This window comes from Hemicordylus capensis, chromosome 2 (assembly GCF_027244095.1).
Source record: "Hemicordylus capensis ecotype Gifberg chromosome 2, rHemCap1.1.pri, whole genome shotgun sequence".
In the NCBI taxonomy this organism is placed as follows: domain Eukaryota; kingdom Metazoa; phylum Chordata; class Lepidosauria; order Squamata; family Cordylidae; genus Hemicordylus; species Hemicordylus capensis.
The window spans coordinates 63569643-63589254 of record NC_069658.1 but is presented as its reverse complement, the minus strand read 5'-3'; the positions used below and the strand labels follow the sequence as shown (position 1 = coordinate 63589254).

General features: G+C 42.7%; 1 protein-coding gene across 2 annotated transcripts in view; it reads right to left on the bottom strand.

Moving 5' to 3' along the window:
- Window positions 1–2654: 2654 nt before the first annotated feature.
- The window catches only part of ARSK (arylsulfatase family member K), a 43085-nt gene continuing 26127 nt past the window's right edge, over window positions 2655–19612 (bottom strand). For both annotated transcript variants that reach the window (XM_053295917.1, XM_053295916.1), the window contains exons 5-8: window positions 15943–16114; window positions 13644–13865; window positions 11307–11531; window positions 2655–5561 (exon numbers count right to left, since the gene is read on the bottom strand). In XM_053295917.1, the coding sequence (XP_053151892.1) occupies window positions 5281–5561; window positions 11307–11531; window positions 13644–13865; window positions 15943–16114 (900 nt within the window). In that variant the 3' untranslated portion in view covers window positions 2655–5280. The remainder of the gene's footprint in view (window positions 5562–11306; window positions 11532–13643; window positions 13866–15942; window positions 16115–19612) is intronic.

The window sequence follows — 19612 nt, the reverse complement described above, 5'->3', positions numbered from 1 at the left end:
CACCTGGGAATCCCTGTTAGCTGGAACAGTGCTGCAGCCCCCTCTATGGGTACAATTACACAAAGTCAACATTTTCAAAGTGGGGTGGAGGTCGGGAGCCAATAATTCCAGGGTGAGCATTCACATATATGCAGGAAACATGCAAAGATATGTATCCAGAAGAGTGAGGGACTGAAATAAAGTGAAATATGATGTATTTCTGTGTCTGGATCGGCACACAACGCAAGCCATGTATGAATATTGAGACTAATGGCAGCCATTAGTTCTGCCACCTCTTGTAGAGACAGTGCTGATTCAAGCAAGAATAGTTCCATATCTCCCAGGACAAGACCTAAATTATGTTGCTCATTAGACTTGTGAAATAGAAGATAAATATTTGATGCTACAACTTTCTTGGTTTCAGATCCTACTTTCCATTCCAGACATTTGGTGTTTTTATTTAATTATTGTTTAATTTGTATACCACCTTTCATTAAAACAATCTCAAGGTGGTTCACACAGAAAAATTAAAACAAGACTATAAAAATTACACAATTAAAATATTACTAGCTGACCCTGCACAGAGCATCTGTGCAGTCGTGCACTGAGCCTGTGGCATCCCCCCCAACTTTCTCTCGCCCTGCCCACAGCTCTCTCGCTCACCCTGCCTGCAACTCTCTCGCTCGCTCTCCCCACAGCCCCCACCGTCCTCTGTCTTTCTATCTCTGTCTCACAGTCCTTGCTTCCTCCTTCCACTGCCAGGGACTGTTGCCCACTCGCCTGACAGCCCTCGAGTTCCCTGCTGCCTGCCGCTTCATAGCACAACTCAGCCAACCCTCTCTCGCTCGCGCGCTCACCCTCGCCCCGCGCGCTCGCCCTCACCCTGCCCACAGCTCTCTCACGCCCTCGCCCCACCCGCAACCCACTCTCTCGCTCGCCCTCACCCCCAGCAACTCTCTCGCTCGCCCTTGCCATGCCTGCAACTCTCGCCATCGCCACACCCGCAACTCTCTCGCTTGCTCTCCTCACAGCCCCCCCCCATCTCTCTCTCTGTCCTCTATCTTTCTATATCTGTCTCGCAGTCCTTGCTTCGCCCTTCCACTGCCAGGGACTGTCACCCACTCACCTGACAGCCCCCGAGCTCCCTGCTCCCTGCCGCTTCACGGCACAACTCAGCCAACCATCTGCAGCCCCCAGAGCCAACTGTCCAGCCTCCAAGCTCCCTGCCACTTCACGGTGCCCCCGAGCCAACTGTCAAACTACTTTCCAGCTGCCATGCAAATCTTCCTGCTGCTCCAGAACTCTCTCCCCCTCTGTCAGCCAATCGCCTCTTTTCTGCCACGTCCCCATGCATGGCCCATCTTGAAGAATTAATAATATAGAAGCTAGAATATAAAGATAATAGATCTGACTAAAAAGATTTAAAATACAAGCACAATATAACCATACAAAATACAAAGAAACAGCAGTAGAGATAATCCTATAAAAGCCTGGATAAAAAGCCAAGATTTCACACGCTTTCTGAAAAAACTTTGATGGAGACCAAGGAGTGAATAGCCACGGGGAGAACATTCCAGAGTCTGGAGGCAGCAATAGAGAACAAATAGTGCACGACAGCCGAGCCTCCGTCATTGTTGGCACCCAGAGCAGAGCCCTCTCAGATGACCTTGTCAAGTGGGCAGCAACCCTTGGGAGCAGGCGGTCCCTCAGGTATCCAGGGCCCAAACCGTTAAGGGCTTTAAAGGTCAAAACCAGCACCTTGAATTGGAAGTGGAAATAAACTGTCAGCCAGTGCAGCTCTATCAAAATGGATGTGATGTAGGAACATAGGAACCTGCCATATAATGAGTCAGACCATTGGTCTCTCTAGCTCAATATTGTCTTCACAGACTGGCAGCGGTTTCTCCAAGGTTGCAGGCAGGAATCTCTCTCAGCCCTATCTTGGAGAAGCCAGGGAGGGAATCCTTGTGTGTAAATCTTTGTAGATATATCATGTACAAACAACCACTTTGTATATAATTGTGCTTTGGAAACGTACTGTATGCTTTGGTAGTTTGTTGGTTCAATTAAAAAATCTTGTCCTATTAAAAATAAATAAATCTTGTCCTATCTTGGAGAAGCCAGGGAGGGAACTTGAAACCTTCTGTTCTTCCCAGAGCGGCTTCATCCCCTGAGGGGAATATCAGTGCTCACACACCAAGTCTCCCATTCATATGCAACCAGGGCAGACCCTGCTTAGCTATGGGGACAAGTCATGCTTGCTACCATAAGACCAGCTCTCCTCTCCCTGTGATCCCAGTGGGCAGCTCCAGATAAAATCCTAGCTGCCGCATTTTGCATTAGCTGCAGTTTCCGAATATTCAAGGGCAGCTCCACATAGAGCGCATTATAGTATTCCAACCATGATGTGACTAAGGTGTGAACTGTGGCCAGATCTGCCTTTGTGTCCAGATCTATAGCCAGATCTGGACAAAGAGCAGGAGGATTACTCTTTCCTACTATAGTGGAGAGCAGATAGCTCAGCTAAGGCAGAGGCAAAGGTGTAGCACAGTATTTGTGCTTCTTTCTAAGGGAGAAGAGTGTTGCTTTAAAAAAAAACTTGTTGAAAAGAACAACAGTTGCTAAGGAGATGAACATGCTAGGTAGAAAGAAACTGCAGGCAAATATCTTCAATATCTAGACCAAACATTATTTATTTAAAAAATATGTATACAGTACTCAAGGTGGCTTACAGTACAAAAGTTGATGCAGTTATAATAATCTTGATAAATACAAAATGTAGCATTAAAATATCAAAATAATATAGTATGCTGCCTATTATTGCAAGCCATCTTAATACGTACAAACACGTATTCAGAATATGCTGTATGAAAGCTAAATAGATAACTTATTCAACACAGCAAAATAAAACTCAATACAGTTTTGAAAAGCTTAAAGACTTTATGTAACAGATATAATGGACTGCAGATGAAACTAGTCAACCCACACAATGGTAACCATCATCACATTTCATTTTTCCTTTTGTAAAAACATTTGCAATCTGCTACACAAAGCAATTAAAACAAAAAAATATAGGATCAGTTGTTCACACAATCATTGGTCAGAAATTCTAAGTGTACAAGTGGGCACTGAAAACATGTGCATTCCTCTCCCTGTGTTTATAATGTTCCCCTGAGTGTAACTGCATAATCTTTTTCAGTTCTTATATCCATGAGTGTTCAGACAGTACCCAGAAATGTTCAGTTCTGACCAATACAACCACATCTATATGGGGCTAATGCAAATTCCTGATTCCTTATTCAGCACAGAAGTGCAGGTGTGAAGAGGAAAGTCTAAATACATATTAATACACATATACAAGTATATTCTAATCAATATGATTTAGCTTATGTATAATAATGAACAGAAATTCAATTGTTTTAGAAAATATCAAGGAATTGAATAAGAAACTCAAATCTGACCATCTATACATCCCATAATTACTTTTAGACAGCTCTCTAAATCAACACCTCGAGGAAATTAATCTCATCGCCATAAGCTATGATAGCAAAATGCCTGATCCAAAAGTGTGTACACAACATACTTTCTCAAGCGTGGTAACTCTGGCCAATAAATGAGGAATTGGGATGTGACCTTTAAACTGCTAAACACTGTATGTACTACTGGGAGGCTGTCAGTGCTCCCTCTAAAGTGTGTGCTTGTGCACACACTCACAAGTTTATTGAAGTCCATTTGGTTAATTTTAGATCCTGTTCAGGTAGAATCAGGAAGGCACCAACTGAATGCACATGTGCACACACTGCCTTGATACTGCCGCCCAGAACACAATTCGTTCCGGACACAGATGAAAAAAAAATTAGAGGGAACACTGGAGGCTGTCCCTTATAGGTAGCATTGTACGATAACTAGTAGAGTACTAAAGTACATTTTGGCATAACCTGCTCAGAACTATGCTCCCAGGTCTCCCATTTGCAGAATAAGATTCTCCCTTACATAATATTTTACCCTGGTGGCTAGTCCAAAAGTTCATTTGTACAGAATACGCTCTAAAGTATGGCACACTTGATTTCCCATTAGTTTACATTGATCATTCACTGTTGCCTCAGGATCATCAGTCTGACAAAAACCATTCACTATTAAGCTTTGCTGTGCCTGTGTCAGAAGAGAATAAAATACTATGAGTTGATAAGATATGTTTGCAAATATGGCTTGGATCCAAAAGGTACTAAGGAAAGCATCTTCTGCTCATGGAAGGACTGTTTCTGATTTGGCAGAAGATTAGAAAAGTGCCTGCCAATTGAGACAAGTTCCTCCATTTGCAAAAACCTTTGCAAAAAACTCAGTTCAAAACCTTTGTAGGAATCATTGGCTGACATACAGCAAGGATGCACCAGTGCGATGAGAGAGCAGCATAACAGAACTTCCCAACTAACTGCACTGGTGCAGCAAGTAAGGGACAATTTTTGATGCTCTCCCCTTCCCTAAGAAGCCCTCTGTGCCAACTGAAAATGTGTCCCTGAGGGCTGTGCCACCCTCAAGACCATACTTTTGGGAGGCATAGAGGGCTCCTGGGGAAGGGGAGGGTTGTCCCTTTACTGCTGTACTAGTGCAGTTAGTTGGGAAGTTCTGTTACGCTGCTTTTTCATTGCACGGATGCATCCTTGTTCTGTATGTCAGCCTCTAGAGTTTATATGCCACAGCATATATCTTCCTTATTCACCTTATTTCTTGTACTGCACTGGAACCCTCAGTATTTTGTGGCATAACATTGCAAGATTTCTTCCACTAACATTTGCATTATTGCTCACAGAACAGCACTAAATCATTTTCTCCTTCCACTTATGGGCCTTGGATACAAGGTTGTGTAGACTATAAAGAGCAGTGAAATCTCCCAATTAATTGACATGACAGGCAGTGATCCATAGATGCAGTCAGAGCCTTCAGAGTAGTTGCCCTGCAGGCTTAATGGACAGAGCAGCGCACAAGGAAGGAGATCAGGAAGCAATTTCCTCTTCTTTCCCCTCCCCACAGAAGTGTGGTTCATTGCCAGGAATATGTCCAGCTCTAACAGCCTTAACAGATCACTGTGCATCATGTCAGCCACTATTTACAACAGTGTAACACTTAACAGTAGTTATTGCCTGCCAGGTGAATTTCCATTGGGGCTTGGGAACAGGAAGCAACTGCCCATGGCTCACCCTCAGTAATTGTGGCAGATCACTGCTTGTTACATTCGCACCACCTTTTTATTTTTAGAAACAAATTATTAGAGATAGTCGGTATGCAGTTTCTCCAGCCATTTCATACATTCATCTGCCCTTTAATCCACCTATCAATGGCTTGTTCATACTTCTTCGGGTGCTTCTTCCAGTCCTGATGCCATCTGAGGTTAGCTAAAGTTTCTGAATAGTTCTGTCCCACACTTTGTTTCCAGTTGACAAACTGCTGCTTGTTGTATTGTTGAACACAGGCAGAGACTTTTGGATAGTCAACTATAGAGAGGAGCTGTTTATTTAATGAATGTGTGATCTCTGGAAACCTTGTTGCTATGTTTATTAGTTCATCTGGATCAGCAGAGAGATCTGTAACAGTGAAAGGAAGAACAATTAATAAAAAATTAACATATTGAGTCTTAAGTCTAGAAAAACCCACTGGTTAGCCTGATGCTTTGGCCTAACTAAGATGGCCACTGCTGGACCTGCACCTGCACAAGCTACACAGAATCCTTTGGTGCTCATCATCACCACCACAACAATAAATGTTTATTAACAGCGACCAACATTCCACTGCAGAACGTCGGCATTAGGGACCTGCCAGGACTGCTGCACAATGTGAAAGGCAGCCCCAATGGCGTTGTACAACAGGGCAGCTGAAGAACAATGTAAAAAGGCTCACTAGCAATTGCAGGGTGCTACTTCCATTGTTTCCAGTAAAATAACAACAGCTAAAGGACAAAAGAAGTCAATATGTGCTTTATTGACTACAGAAAAGACTTTGATTGCGTTGACCATTTCAAGTTGTGGAATATCCTTAGGAAAATGGAAATCCCAGAACATCTCATTGTTCTTATGAGAAATCTATACACTGGATAGCAAGCCACAGTCCAGACAGAACATGGTGAAACAGACTGGTTCCAGATCAGCAAAGGAGTGAGACAAGGCTGTATACTTTCTCCCTCTTTATTCAATTTATATGCTGAATATATACTGAGAGACGCTGGATTGGAAGAAGATGAGCGTGGTTTTATAGTTGGAGGAAGAAACACCAGTAACCTGTGCTACGCTGATGACACCACTCTGATAGCTGAGAATGCAGATGATCTGCAAGGATAGCTTCTGCCTTTTAGGATCAACCATCAACAGTAAAGTATCCAGCAGTCAAGAAATAAGCTGCAGACTAGCACTTGGTAGGGTTGCAATGAAGGCCTTGGAAAGGATATTGAGATGCCGTGACGTGTCTATACCTACAAATATTAGAATCGTTTGGACGATGGTTTTTCCCATGACACTCTATGGATGCAAAAGTTGGACTTTGAAGAAGCAAGACAGAAAGTATTGACACTTTTGAACTTTGGTGCTGGAGAAGATTTTTGAGGATACCATGGACAGCCAGGAAAACAAACAAATGGATCATAGAACAAATCAATCCGGAATTTTAACTTGAGGCACAAATGACCAGGCTCATACTTGGGACACATTATGCGAAGACCCAGCTCCCTTGAGAAGTCCATAATGTTGGGAAAAGCTGAAGGAAAGAGAAGAAGAGGACGTCCAGCAGCAAGGTGGATGGACTCAATTACGACAGCCATGAATGCATCACTGAGAGACCTTAAAGGCCAAGCTGAAGACAGGTCGTCCTGGAGAGAATCTATATATGTGGTTGCTAAGTCGACACTAACTCGATGGCAATCAATCAGTCAGTCAGTCAGTCAAAGGACATTAAATGCAGCAGCACATCCTTTGTCCATAGCAACTATGCAATTCACTCATCACCAATCATGACATTACACTGGATTAACTCCCACCCCCCAGTAGAAAAATGTAAGACCTTATGCCTCAACAAAGCTTTTGTTCCCAGCAGCACCTAACTATTCTTATCACTCCATCTATGACTTGATTCTAGTCAGTGAGGGCCATAGAAAGAAAAATAGCAGCCTTCCTTACTGTGGCTTCAGCCTCACCACTGTTTGCCAGTATTTTACAATGCACTGTATGCAGAGGCGATCTAACCCCCGGACCTTGGGGCCCCGGTCCATGGCCTCCAAAATCTGGGGGAGGGACTCCAAATGGCGGGGTGGGGGGGCTTCTGACAGCCACCCCGCTCTTGCCCTGCCAAACCTCCATTTCTTTAAATTTCAGCTGCTGCATGGCTGAGGGTAGCTGCCAAAGGGATGAGCCCAGCAGTCATTCTCTCCCCCACTACCGGTGGTGGCTGGAGCGATGCTGGGCCTCTCTGTTTGGCCTCTCTAACTGCGAGGCATGAATGGGCTGGGCTGAATGGACTGGCCCAGTGTTGCTCTGGCTGCTGCCTGTGGTGGGTGGGGGGAGGACTGCTGGGCTCACCCCCCTGGCAGCCACCCCTCAGCTGTGTGGTGGCTGAAATAAAAACAAAATGGAGGTTCGACGTGGCACGAGGCCCACCAAAGTAGGTTTTGGGGGGCCTCATGCCGGGGGGGGGGGCTCGCGCTGGGCAGTCTGGGTGCCAAAATTGCCTAGGTGCGCCCCTGACCACTTTTCCCTCTAAGGTGTGTGCGCATGCACATGCTCACAGGTTTTCTGATGTCCACTCAGTTACACACAGTGCCTTGATACTCCTGCTCAGAACAAAACTCATTCCGCACGGAGATGAAAAAAATTAGAGGGACCACTGCTCCTGACTGTATATCAATAATTTACAGTAGGGGATGTGTGAACCAGTACGAGGTTGAGCTGGTTCGCCATTGAACCGGGTCAGCTTGAGGGCTCACCCTCAAGCACGACCAGGCCGAGTTTGGCTTGACCTCAAGCTGAACCACCTAGGTCAGCTTGGAGCCGGTTCGGGGGTTCTAAATTTTTTTAAAAAAAATTCCCCTCAAAGACACACACTGACGCATCCGAGGGTGCTGCCATGGCCGCAGGGAGAGGGTCTCTGCCATTTCCCCTCCCCCCTTTGGCCTTCCACCACTCTTCCAAGGGCTGTTTCAGCCCATTTTCGGGCCCTTCTGGCCCTTCCTCCAGTGGTAGTGGCCATTTTGGAGGCCGCCACACATGTGCCCTGGCCATTTGCATGGCCAAGTCATGACAAACAAACCAGTTTTGTGCACATCCCTAATTTACAGTTTAAAGGGAAAAATCCGATCCTTCTCCTTGAAGTTTTAACACCTGCTCACATTTAATATTCTCTGTCTCTCAAAACCAATATGCATAACCATCCATATTATTAAAATAACTGGTTTTTAACAGAAGTGTGTGGGGGTGTAAGACAAAAAAGGCACAGTCATTGAAGAAAGATTACGAAAACAAGATCAAAGCAAGCAGCCTCCAATGTGGTAGGCTAGTGGTTGAGAAAGTTTAATTAGGAATTTGGAGAGATGAATACAGATCCTAGTCCTGGTAGGTGGTACTGCCCCTTTCCGAAGCTGCACATTCTTTGCGGTCAATTTGTTCCATACCATTCAAAATTTACATTATATCATCATTCTATTATACATTTATATTTATATTGTATATTGCATGCATTTTCCCTTACCTAAGCAGGGTCTGCCCTGGTTTGCATTTAAATGGAAGACTACATGTGAGCACAGTAAGATATTCCCCTTAGGAGATGGAGCCACTCTGGGAAGAGCGCCTGCATGCTTATGTGCAGAAGGTTCCAAGTTCCCACCCTGGCATCTCCAAAGTAAGGCTGAGAGAGACTCCTGCCGGCAACCTTGGAGAAGCCGCTTCCAGTCTGTGTAAACAATATTGAGCTAGATGGACCAATGGTCTGACTCAGTATAAGGCACCTTCCTATGTTCCTATAATAGAAGTATTTTGTAATGTTCTTGTTGGTGATCTTTAGATAGTGGCTGACATTCTGCACAGTGCAGTGCGGGCAGTTCAGAATTGGAAGTTTGTAGCATCAAGCAACCGCAATTGTGCAATTTCAAGTAGTAGTGGGACAGCCCTGTTCTGCAACATCTGCAGTGGTGTGGGCAGTTCTGAATCACTGGCATTATACTGTGTGGAATGTCAGCCACTAATTTTAAATGTAAACATGTGTAGAAAAATAAGAAAAATTGATTAACTGAGTGGGTAATATGTTTGGAATCCAGGCCACCCACTTAGTACAGCAACTCAATAACCACTGACTCACAACCTGTATACTTATGCTAGCAACACCTCTACCAATATCTCCCAGGCTTGAACTTCAACATGCCACCTTTTCTGACCTTCATTCTTTGGTCCATGCAGGTCCCTGGACTTCTGACCACGTCCCCCAATTTGGGAGGAGTCATCAATGACTAAAAGATGACTCCTCCCAAATTGGGCAATGTGGTCAGAAGTCCAGAGACTTTAAAGGACTACAGTCTCAGATTCAAACCCAGGTTTGTGTGTCCCAGAAAGCTGAGCTAGGCACCTAAAATATTGAAGAGCAGATGCGTTACCTGTCTCCTCCAAGTCCAAGGCCAGTGTTTCCATAATATAACTCTTTAGCTATCTTCCAATTTTTCCTCACCTGGCTGTGCATTGAGACTACAGTATTGTATTTTGAATTAACACTCGTGTTTCCTGTGCACAGAGTTGACCTGTTGCAAGGGATAGTCCTGATCCTTGCAAGGTTTCTCTTCTCTCACATATACCCCCTTATGCTCTCTGTTCAACATGATCTTGCTCCACATGACTCCATTGACTGCAGTTTGGTGCGTGTCCACTAGCAAGGACCAGAGCCTTTCCAGTAGTGGCACCAATTTTATGGAATGCCTTCCCCAGGGAAGCCCACTTGACCCCAACACTGTCCCTAAACACCTGGCAGAAAACCTGGCTCTTTAAGGTAGGTTTTGAGGTTAGTTTATTTTCCTCCCTCCTAATTTCCTGTATGGAATATAATCTATGTTGAAGAATACTTTGAGTTTTAAATCTTACTAGCTGACCCTGCACAGAGCATCTGTGCGGTCATGCACTGAGCCTTTGGCATCCCCCCCTACAACTCTCTCGCTTGCTCTCGCCCCCCCCAACTCTCTTGCTCACTCTCGCTGCCGCACACAACACTCTCGCCTCACCCCACAATGCTCTCGCCCTCCCCCGCAATGCTCTTGCTCGCTCTCGCCCGCCCCCGCAATGCTCTCGCACACTCTCGCCCTCCCCCACAACGCTCTTGCCTGCTCTTCCCTCCCCCACAACGCTTTCGCCCTCCCTTGCAATGCTCTCGTCCTTCCCTGCAATGCTCTTGCTCACTCTTGCCCCCCACAACGCTCTTGCTCGCTCTTGACCCCCTGCAATGCTCTCGCTTGCTCTCCCCACAGCCCTCTCTCTCTCTCTCTGTCCTCTGTCTTTCTATCTCTGTCTCACAGTCCTTGCTTCCCCCTGCCACTGCCAGGGACTGTCACCCGCTCGCCTGACAGCCTCTGAGCTCCCTGTTCCCTGCCGCTTCATGGCACAGCTCAGCCAACTGCCTGCCGCCTTCAGCCCCCAGAGCCAACTGTCCAGCTCCCGAAGCCGCCCCCAGCCTCCGAGCTCCCTGACACTTCACAGCGTCCCCAAGCCAACTGTCAAACTGCTTTTCAGCTGCCCCGCAAAACTTCCTGCTGCTCCGGAACTCCCTCCCCCTCTGTCAGCCAATCACCTCCTCCCCCTCTGTCAGCCAATCACCTCCTTTCTACCACGTCCCCACACATGGCCTGTCTTGGAGAATTAATAATATAGATGCTGCTGTATATGTTGCAGTGTGCTTTTCTGGCTTTGTTTTATTTTGTACTCTGTTGCTTTACTGCATTTTGTTTGTTGGCTACTTTGAGTTATTGAGTTATTTTAGAAGATATTGAGTTATTTAGAAGATATTGAGTTATGTAGAAGTTATTGAGTTATTTTAGAAAATACAGTGGAATATATATTTTAAAAATGAATAAATAAAATCCCACCACCTGTTCCTAGCTCTGCCAGACTACTTCTCTACCCTCTGGTGAGTCACATAACACTCTGAATGGTACAGCTGCAATGCTATATCTTCACGACTCAAGTACCTTGTGCTGGGGCAAGACAGGAGCTGTGCAGTTGTACTAGTGCAACACCAGGATGTACCACTCTATCCTGCTCATGTGGATCAGGCCAAAGAATTAGACTGAACTTGGAATCAAGTGACAAACATACCAAACAGCTGAGGAGATATTGAATGACCATCTGAGTAAGTGATATATTTCCATTTGTCAGTTCGCAGCATGTAGGCTGAAGAATTCACATTGCAGCCATGGTATTCACTCAGAACCCAAGTAGGATGTAGTTTTCTGAATGGGACTTCATTTTCTGCCTTTTCCAATATCAAAGGCATCAGTGAATATCCACTGAGATTTTCTGGTGTGGGTATTCCAGCAATATCTAAAAAAACCAAACATGACTAAGTCAGTTTGAAAAAAGAAAGCATTAAAAGGCTGAATTAAAAGAGAAACAGGAAAAAGTCTAAAAACAATGATAAAATAATTTATATTATTTTAACCTTTACAACTTAAAGTTTTCCTATTACTGTTGTGTAAAGAAGTAGTGAGGGGGTGACTATCCATCCTGTGCTACATTCTCTGGTAGAATTTCATTAAAATCATCTAAAAATTTTAATGTATCTTTACAAAATGCTTTATATTTCTTACTTCATTTATCTGCATGCAACCCTATACAGTAGGTAGTTACTGCTGTTCCCATTTTCTAGAAAATGAACATATAGGAAGATTTTCAATGTTATCCAGGATGCAGCTTCTGACTGAGGAGGTATCTGAAGCTAAGCCCCCTCCTTGGCCAACAGCAATGGCCATTAAAAGAACAATACACATTAAATTGCTGGAGCATTGCTTTACGTGTATACAATATTCAGATGTTTCTTTTTCTTGTACCACTTTTGCAAACTATTGGCACAACTCAGCAAAATAAAGACTGTGAACCTTTTTGGGACAGGGAACCATCTTATTTTTTTTTCTGTGGAAACCACTTTGAGAACTTTTGTTGAAAAGCAGTATATAAATATTTGTACTAGTAGTAGCAGTAGCAACAGTTATTCCACTCATTTTGGTTAGGCACTCCAACCACCAAAACAAAGTCATGCTGAGTGAGTGGGGGGAAGCGTGATCACCTTGAGGAGCTTGATCATTCTTCCTGGAAGGAATCTGTGCAGGCACAATTACCCAGTTATGTGAATACACAAGGGATTACGATAAAGATCTCCAAGAGACAAATTTACTGAGGAGAATCAGAGCAGCCCCAAGACACTTTGACCTTGTGCTCTTCATCTGGATGCAGAAAATCTTAGTATGTACAGAAATAATTTCTTACAAAACTGATTCCAAGGGGAGTCACAAGCTCCTGCAAAAATGGTTTGCCATTTATATTTTTGAGAACTTAATGCCAAGAATGCAGCAATAAGTCACCGAGGAATGTGTATAAATGAACGCTCCCATGAAGCTATTATGATTGAAAGCATAAGTACTGCTAAATATTAAGATAAACACAGTCCATACATATAAAGCAAATACTGACAAATGAAATGATAAGGTACAGAGGCAGACAAGATAGGTTCTATTTTACCACAGGCAAGGCCATAAGTTTCCGTCTTCATCAGTCAGAATGGCTAAGAAATAAAACAGTCATCATTTGTTTTGTTACTCACCAAATTAATCTTTCTTGATTTTTTTTTTTTTTTAACATTCTGATTACAGGAAGGAGGAATTAGCGAACATATGGAGAATGAGGGAGCAGGAAGGACAGTGATTTAAAAATACAAACTTCAGGAAAATGGGAGGGGGGAATTAACACAGTTGGAACAAAAAAAGTCACCAATAAGCAGGGATTGAGATTTGATTGAAATATGTTCTGTATGACTCAGATTATTACTAATGTTAAATTGAAGCATCTACTTAGAATGTAGGGGGCTGAAGCAAAGGACTAACTATTTTTAATGAACATTTTCAGGAGCATCAAGGAGTGCCCAATTACATTATATCAACCCAGCAAGGCATTTCTTGCAGTGGCTTTATTTTTAGACTGTGAGCCCTTTAGAGACAGGGAAAAAGAAAGAAAGGAAAGATTGTGCTGTTGAGTCAGTGTTGAATCCTGGTGACCACAGAGCCATGTGGTTTTCTTGGTAGAATACAGAAGTGGTTTACCATTGTCTTTCCCGTGCAGTATGAGATGATGCTTTTCAGCATCTTCCTGTATTGCTGCTGCCCGATTTAGGTGAAAACATCTGGGAAACACACCAACGGGAATTCAAACCAACAGACTCCTGCTTTCTAGGCAGGTTGCTTCCCCGCAGCACCATTAGGTGGCACGGAACCCAAAGAAAATTATTGGTTTTTTAAAAATGTAAGCCTCTTTGTGAACTTTGTTGTTGCAGTTGAAAAGCAGTATAGAAGAAGAAAAAGGAGCATCATCAGCATTATCATCTTTAGTCCTCTGGTCATTAATATGAAGTAATTTTGTTATTCAAGCAAAAATGTTGCTTACCAAGCATAGTAGGATAGATATCCACAAGGGACACCACATCGGATACAAGTTGTGATTTAATGTTTGGCCCCATTATTAGGAGAGGAACGTGGGAACTTGCTTCATACATGCTCATTTTATAAAACTGTCTATGTTCCATAGCTAGTTCTCCATGATCTGAGGTAAATATGACAAGAGTTCTTTTGAGTAATCCTGTTTCATTAAGAGCAGAAATGATCTCACCTGCAACAAAAGGCAAAGGCATTTTAATACATGAATGTTAAAATATTAATTAAACATCATGCATAAGAACAGCTGAAAAGTCATGAGAGGTAGCTCTTCCACTTTTGCACAGAAAGATCTAGCTATGCACTCATTCAGTACAAGACAGCTATGTACTCATTCATAACAGTGAATATGTTGTTTTCAGAGGTTCCAAGGCTTCTTCCCTGGGAAGATGAAAGTAATTTCATGATGGGAGTTCAATCCTTTCTCCCTTTGAATGTCTTCCTTCCATAGTCAAATATCACCAAGGGCAAGTGTGGTTTCCATAACCCCAGAAGCATCCATTCCAAACGCTGGCTTGTTGAAGTTGTGATTAATCACTCAGAGCAATTTAAATTTAATAGCTCAAGTCTAGGCTTTCCATGTAGATCTCTAGAGATGCTGCAACAGCCTGACATTTTCAGAAGAGCTAAAAACCACAGAATGCTCAAGGATGGGGTTGAGTCTGATTCAAAAAGACGCACAAGCACACACGCAAGTTTTAGTCATACCCTGAGAGTATAACTCTACCAGGCAGTTCCACTTATTTGACCAACACTGCCAGTGTGCTTAGGATGCTGTGTATACTTAGCATTTTGTGATCTGAACACTCATGTGACTAATCAATTCCCCCTGAATTTCTGTACAACCTCAGCTATTTAAACAAGTTGGAATTACTGGCAAGGCTTGTAGTAAGTGAATGCAAGGAATATGGCAAGAGCAAAATATGGAGATTGATGATACGGGGCCACAGGGGCACGGAGATAGCAAGTAAGAAAGGAAGCTCTATAAGATATGGAAGCTCTGCCTCCAAAGCACTAAGCACCTGACATTGACTCCCTTTGGCTTCTGAGCTCCCAGATATGCTATGCTCATTTCCATGTCTTCTCTGTGCAATCATCAGACTGCCTTTTAAAAAATTAAAGATGAAGTTATCGTGATACCAATTATGTTAACAGATGGTAACAATATTTATGGTGTGAATCTAACATATGTAAAGAAGACCCACAACCATAATGTAATTTCAAAGGTGCTGGGTAAGAATTCCACCCTGCACTCTCTCTCTCTCTCTCTCTCTCTCCAACACACACACACACACACACACACACACACCCCACAAAACACAATTCACGTTCAATGTGGACTTCTTGAAAAGCTTCCTGTTGTTCTGTCAAAACCTATTACTACTGCTACTACAAATATTTATATACCACTTTTCAACAACAGTTCTCAAAGTGGTATGCTAAGGCTGCAATCTTATCTAGGAGCAAGCCCCACTGAACACAGTGGAACTTACTTCTGAATAATCATGCATAGAATTGCACTATGGATGTCAGAAATGATGTATCTGGATATATCTCAATTTCTAATATATTTCCAAAGAAGCTATCACATAAAATATTGCTCCATCAATAACAGCCCCTAGGATGTATGAGATGCAGATAATCTACCAGGTACATAAGTTGTAATGACATTTCCTCATTGACACTACACCTGTCAGAATTGTACCTAAGATGAAGCATGGACATGAATTATGTGTTGTGTGAGCCTGAGAAAGATTTGTATGATCTATGTGATTCTTCCCCTCCTCTAAAGGAGCTGAAGGATCACACAGCTGGGGTGAATCTCTCATACATGCATAAGTAAAATTCCCTGGCTCACCCAAGTTACAATAAGCATGTTGCTTGGTTTGCATGCTCCAGAGATCCAATCCTGGCACCCATCATATGAAAGATTTCCCAATTATCTGAACTAAGCTATATTATTTTCTTCATGCATCAGTTTTGAGCCCTGAGGCTGAGGCAAGACCGAAGTCTAAATAAATAAAATATCACAGAAACTCCTACATAAAATCCATTGAGCAACTTTTCACAAAAAAGCCAATGCATTTATACAGTAAATATATATGCTGCAATCCTAAAACTTACAAGTAGGTATACTCAGGGTTTCAGTCTGTACATTGTTAAGATCAGACTGTTAAGCTTCTTCACTGCAGTGTTATTTAGAAATACATTAAAATATCAGTGAGGGAATTATATTCTGGGATATCACCTACCAAGCATGGCATCAGTCTCTGCACACATGGCATAATAATGTGCTCGGATATTTCTAATTTCTTCCTGTGTAAATTTCCCGGTGCAGTTTTTGGTGTAAGAGGAATAATAATCTACTGAGTGCATCTCTGAAAATGGAGACCATTTTGGAATCTTGATGGCTTCATATATAACCTAGCAACAAGTAGAAATATATTATTTTGGCAAAATGTAACTATCTACAATTTGTCAACAGGTTTCAAGTAGGTGTCCCAAGGTGCTCATGCTGAGCATGAAGATCCAGGAACTCGGTAAAGTTAGAAAGGGAAAACTTAGTCAATAGGGAATTAGATTGTGGTGAGAGTGAAATTAGCAGAATAAAATGGATGGTTATGGTTGAAATTTAAAATTCCTAACTTTAAATGCTAAAGGATTTAACTCTGCAAAACAAAAAAACAAATAAAAGAACAATTTTTTGCGTGTGTTATTGAAAAAGCAAAAGTTCCATGAGATTTACCTTCAAGAAACATATATTACAAAAGGGGATGAGTGGTATTTGAAGACCTGAAAAGTAAGCGGATTTTTTGAATCATGTTATTCTTATAAAAAACAAGAAGAGGTTATTTTAAATAGGAATAATATTTTGGATGGGGGGCGGGAATAAAAAGACAAGGAAGGCAGATAGATAATTGTGAATGGAGTTGCAGCAGAACAATAACTTATACTGGTGAATATTTATGCTCCAAATGTTAATCAAAAGCATTTTTTCCAATTTTGTATGTAACAACTAGAAATCTTTTCAGTTGGAAATATAGTAATGGTGGTGGTGGGGACTTCAATGAAATTCAGGATAAGCAACTAGAAAGATCCACCAGAATAAATAAGAACGTATATTTATTACCAGAATCCTTTTTAAATGGCCTAGTAGTAGTAAATAACAGCCTAATAGTAGTAAAATCATGTATAGTTCATGATTATCTTTTATTCACATCTGCTTAAATCATATTCAAGAACAGATGGGGGGGGTGTCCCGTCAGTGATAACAAAGATTTAACACGTTAATACAAGTGTATAATTACAATAGCTGGAAGCTAAGACAAAAATAGGGCCAATGCCAAAAGGGCTGTATCCTTAATGTCTTGGGGAGAAAGGGTGGAATTGCACGTGGAATATGATAGTATTCCTGAAACATTTCTAGCCTAATCCTCAGTGGACTGCAATTCTGGTGAAGGGAGTCCTGAATTCATTGCTTTTCCTAACAGGGTTCTATGTAGCAACGTTGCTGGCCCTTTGAGAGATTATTTCAGGAATCATTCCAATATCAACAATGGATGCCCCACCAACTCTACTGCCTGTTTTTGTTTCCCCTCTGCCAGTGCCAAGAGAACATAGGTGGAGAATAATAGCTGGTGAAGTACAATGCCAAGAAGATACTGTGCAGCCAACAGGCTCTTCTGACTATGGTAACCCTCACACAGCTGTAACCATCCAATACATACGCAATTCTCTAAACTGAAGCCTCTTCCTACAAAACATTCTTGCTTCCTACAGCATTTATGTCTAGGAACAAAGTCACATGCCTGGAAGACCATTCCAGCTGCTATGCTGCATTACAGACCATCTGCTTAGCAACACAGTGCACTGAGAGTGCATCATGTTGATGTAGTGCTTTGAATCGATTCACCAAATGAACAGAGAATTTGATTCAATGCTTAGCTCTTTTCCACCCCCACAGGCCACAACTCCAAGAACCATGCAATACAAGCCCTGTTTGCATGAAAGTATCCTTCCAGACCGCCTGAGGCAGCATGGATATGTACACACACACACTCCCCCCGTGTCTGAATTACAGGGGGACCTGCCTCCTTCCTCCTCCTGACAGCCCTCTTATGTACAGAGGGCCATGCTCTGGAAAAAAGCAGGGGAGGCTAGGGAGTGAGGTTTCTGGATTTCATTAAGTGCCCTCCTAAGTTACCCCATGATTCAAGTACAGGCACCCACACCAGGGAAAGCTACAAAGGTGGCAGGGGGATCCAAAAGCCCTACTTGGTACACAAAAGCCCTAGGCTCACATACAAAAAGTTCCCTTGCTTACACATCAAACAATTTGTATCATGTTCGCTTGACAGCAGTCTTGCATTCTGGAAACAAACACCCAGTTATGTGTTACGCACATGCTCTGGCCAGTTGTTTACAACAGATACAGTGTCACAATTAAACCCATGTGTTCAGTCAATTGTTCTCAATGGAGCCAATTCCACAGCTGGACACTGAACCCCAGTTGTTGGGTTGGGCAACAGGGATGGGTTATGGCCTGCATGCCTTGCTTGTGAGCTTCGTGAAAGCATCGGTCTGGCCACTGTGTGAAAGAGGATGCTGGATTTCATGGTTTTTTTGTCTGATCCAACAGGGGTTTTATACTCTTAGATGCTCACACCGTTTTTCTAGGAAAGTTCAGGAGTGAACAAAGCACTGTTCATTGCGCTCTAGCCCTGTTCCAGTGAAAACCACGGAACCAAACATGCACCTGACAAAATCCTGTAAATTAGTGTTCTATGATACTACCAAATTTGGGGTTGTGTGAAAACATAGTATATAGAAATCAGTGTTCCCTGTAACAAGGATCCCCAAATGTTATTGACTACAGCTCACAGCGTCCTCAGCTGCAATGGCCCTTGGCTGGGGATTGTGGGAGTTGTAGTCAACCCCTGCTAACTTGGCAAAGGGGCACCTTTTAACATGGTGATTCTCTTTATTTAGCAGGGTGAGAGTAACTGGCCCTGTCTCCCAGCACATGTTTCTTTTTAGATCGTGAACCCTTTGGAGACAGGGATCCATCTTACTTATTTATTATTTCTCTGTGTAAACTGCCCTGAGCCATTTTTGGAAGGGCGGTATAGAAATCGAACAAATAATAAATAATAAATAAACAGCATCTGGGAATCCTTACTACAGGGAACACTGATAGAAACCCCTTCAAAGAACCTAAAAATAATCCTAAATCTACTCATGCAACAGATAAATATGATCACAACAATCTATTTCAAAAGCAAATGCAAAGATCAGCTGAAGAGAAGGGGAAGATGTAGAAGCAAAGACAGAATTTCACAGCCACCTTTCCACTGTAGAGTGAATATTTAGAATGTATTAGAGCATAACTGCCCAGCTGCTGCCATATGTCTCATTGGACACTCTAGCACACTACCACAGGTATGGGATGGTTCTCTGGAAAAGGCACATACCTTTCCTCCATTGGAACGCTTCTGTCCCAGAAATGGAAAGTCAATTGTATAGTTCATGCTAACCCTGATATTGTCCCCATCAGTCATAGGGATGGAAAGGATTAGAGCAGGTTGAAGAGACTGGTTGCACAGTTCCCAGGCTAAGCATTGCATAGACATATCCTTAGAACTGAGGTAAAAAGCAATCATCTTCATTATGGCCATAGACCAGCATATAGAACTGAGGTACAATACCTGTTCTTTCCACTAAAGGATATCCAGGGACCAAAGCTGAAATCTGAGATCCTGGAGAGCTGAGATCTATAGGCACATTTATTATAATTGCACTAGATCATATAGACTACTGGTGTGTGACACAATTAAAAATAGTAGGAAAGGAGATGCCAGGACATTAAAGAAAGAACTGAAATCCTCAGATACTATAGTGTGAGAGTCCAAAATTGAGCATTTA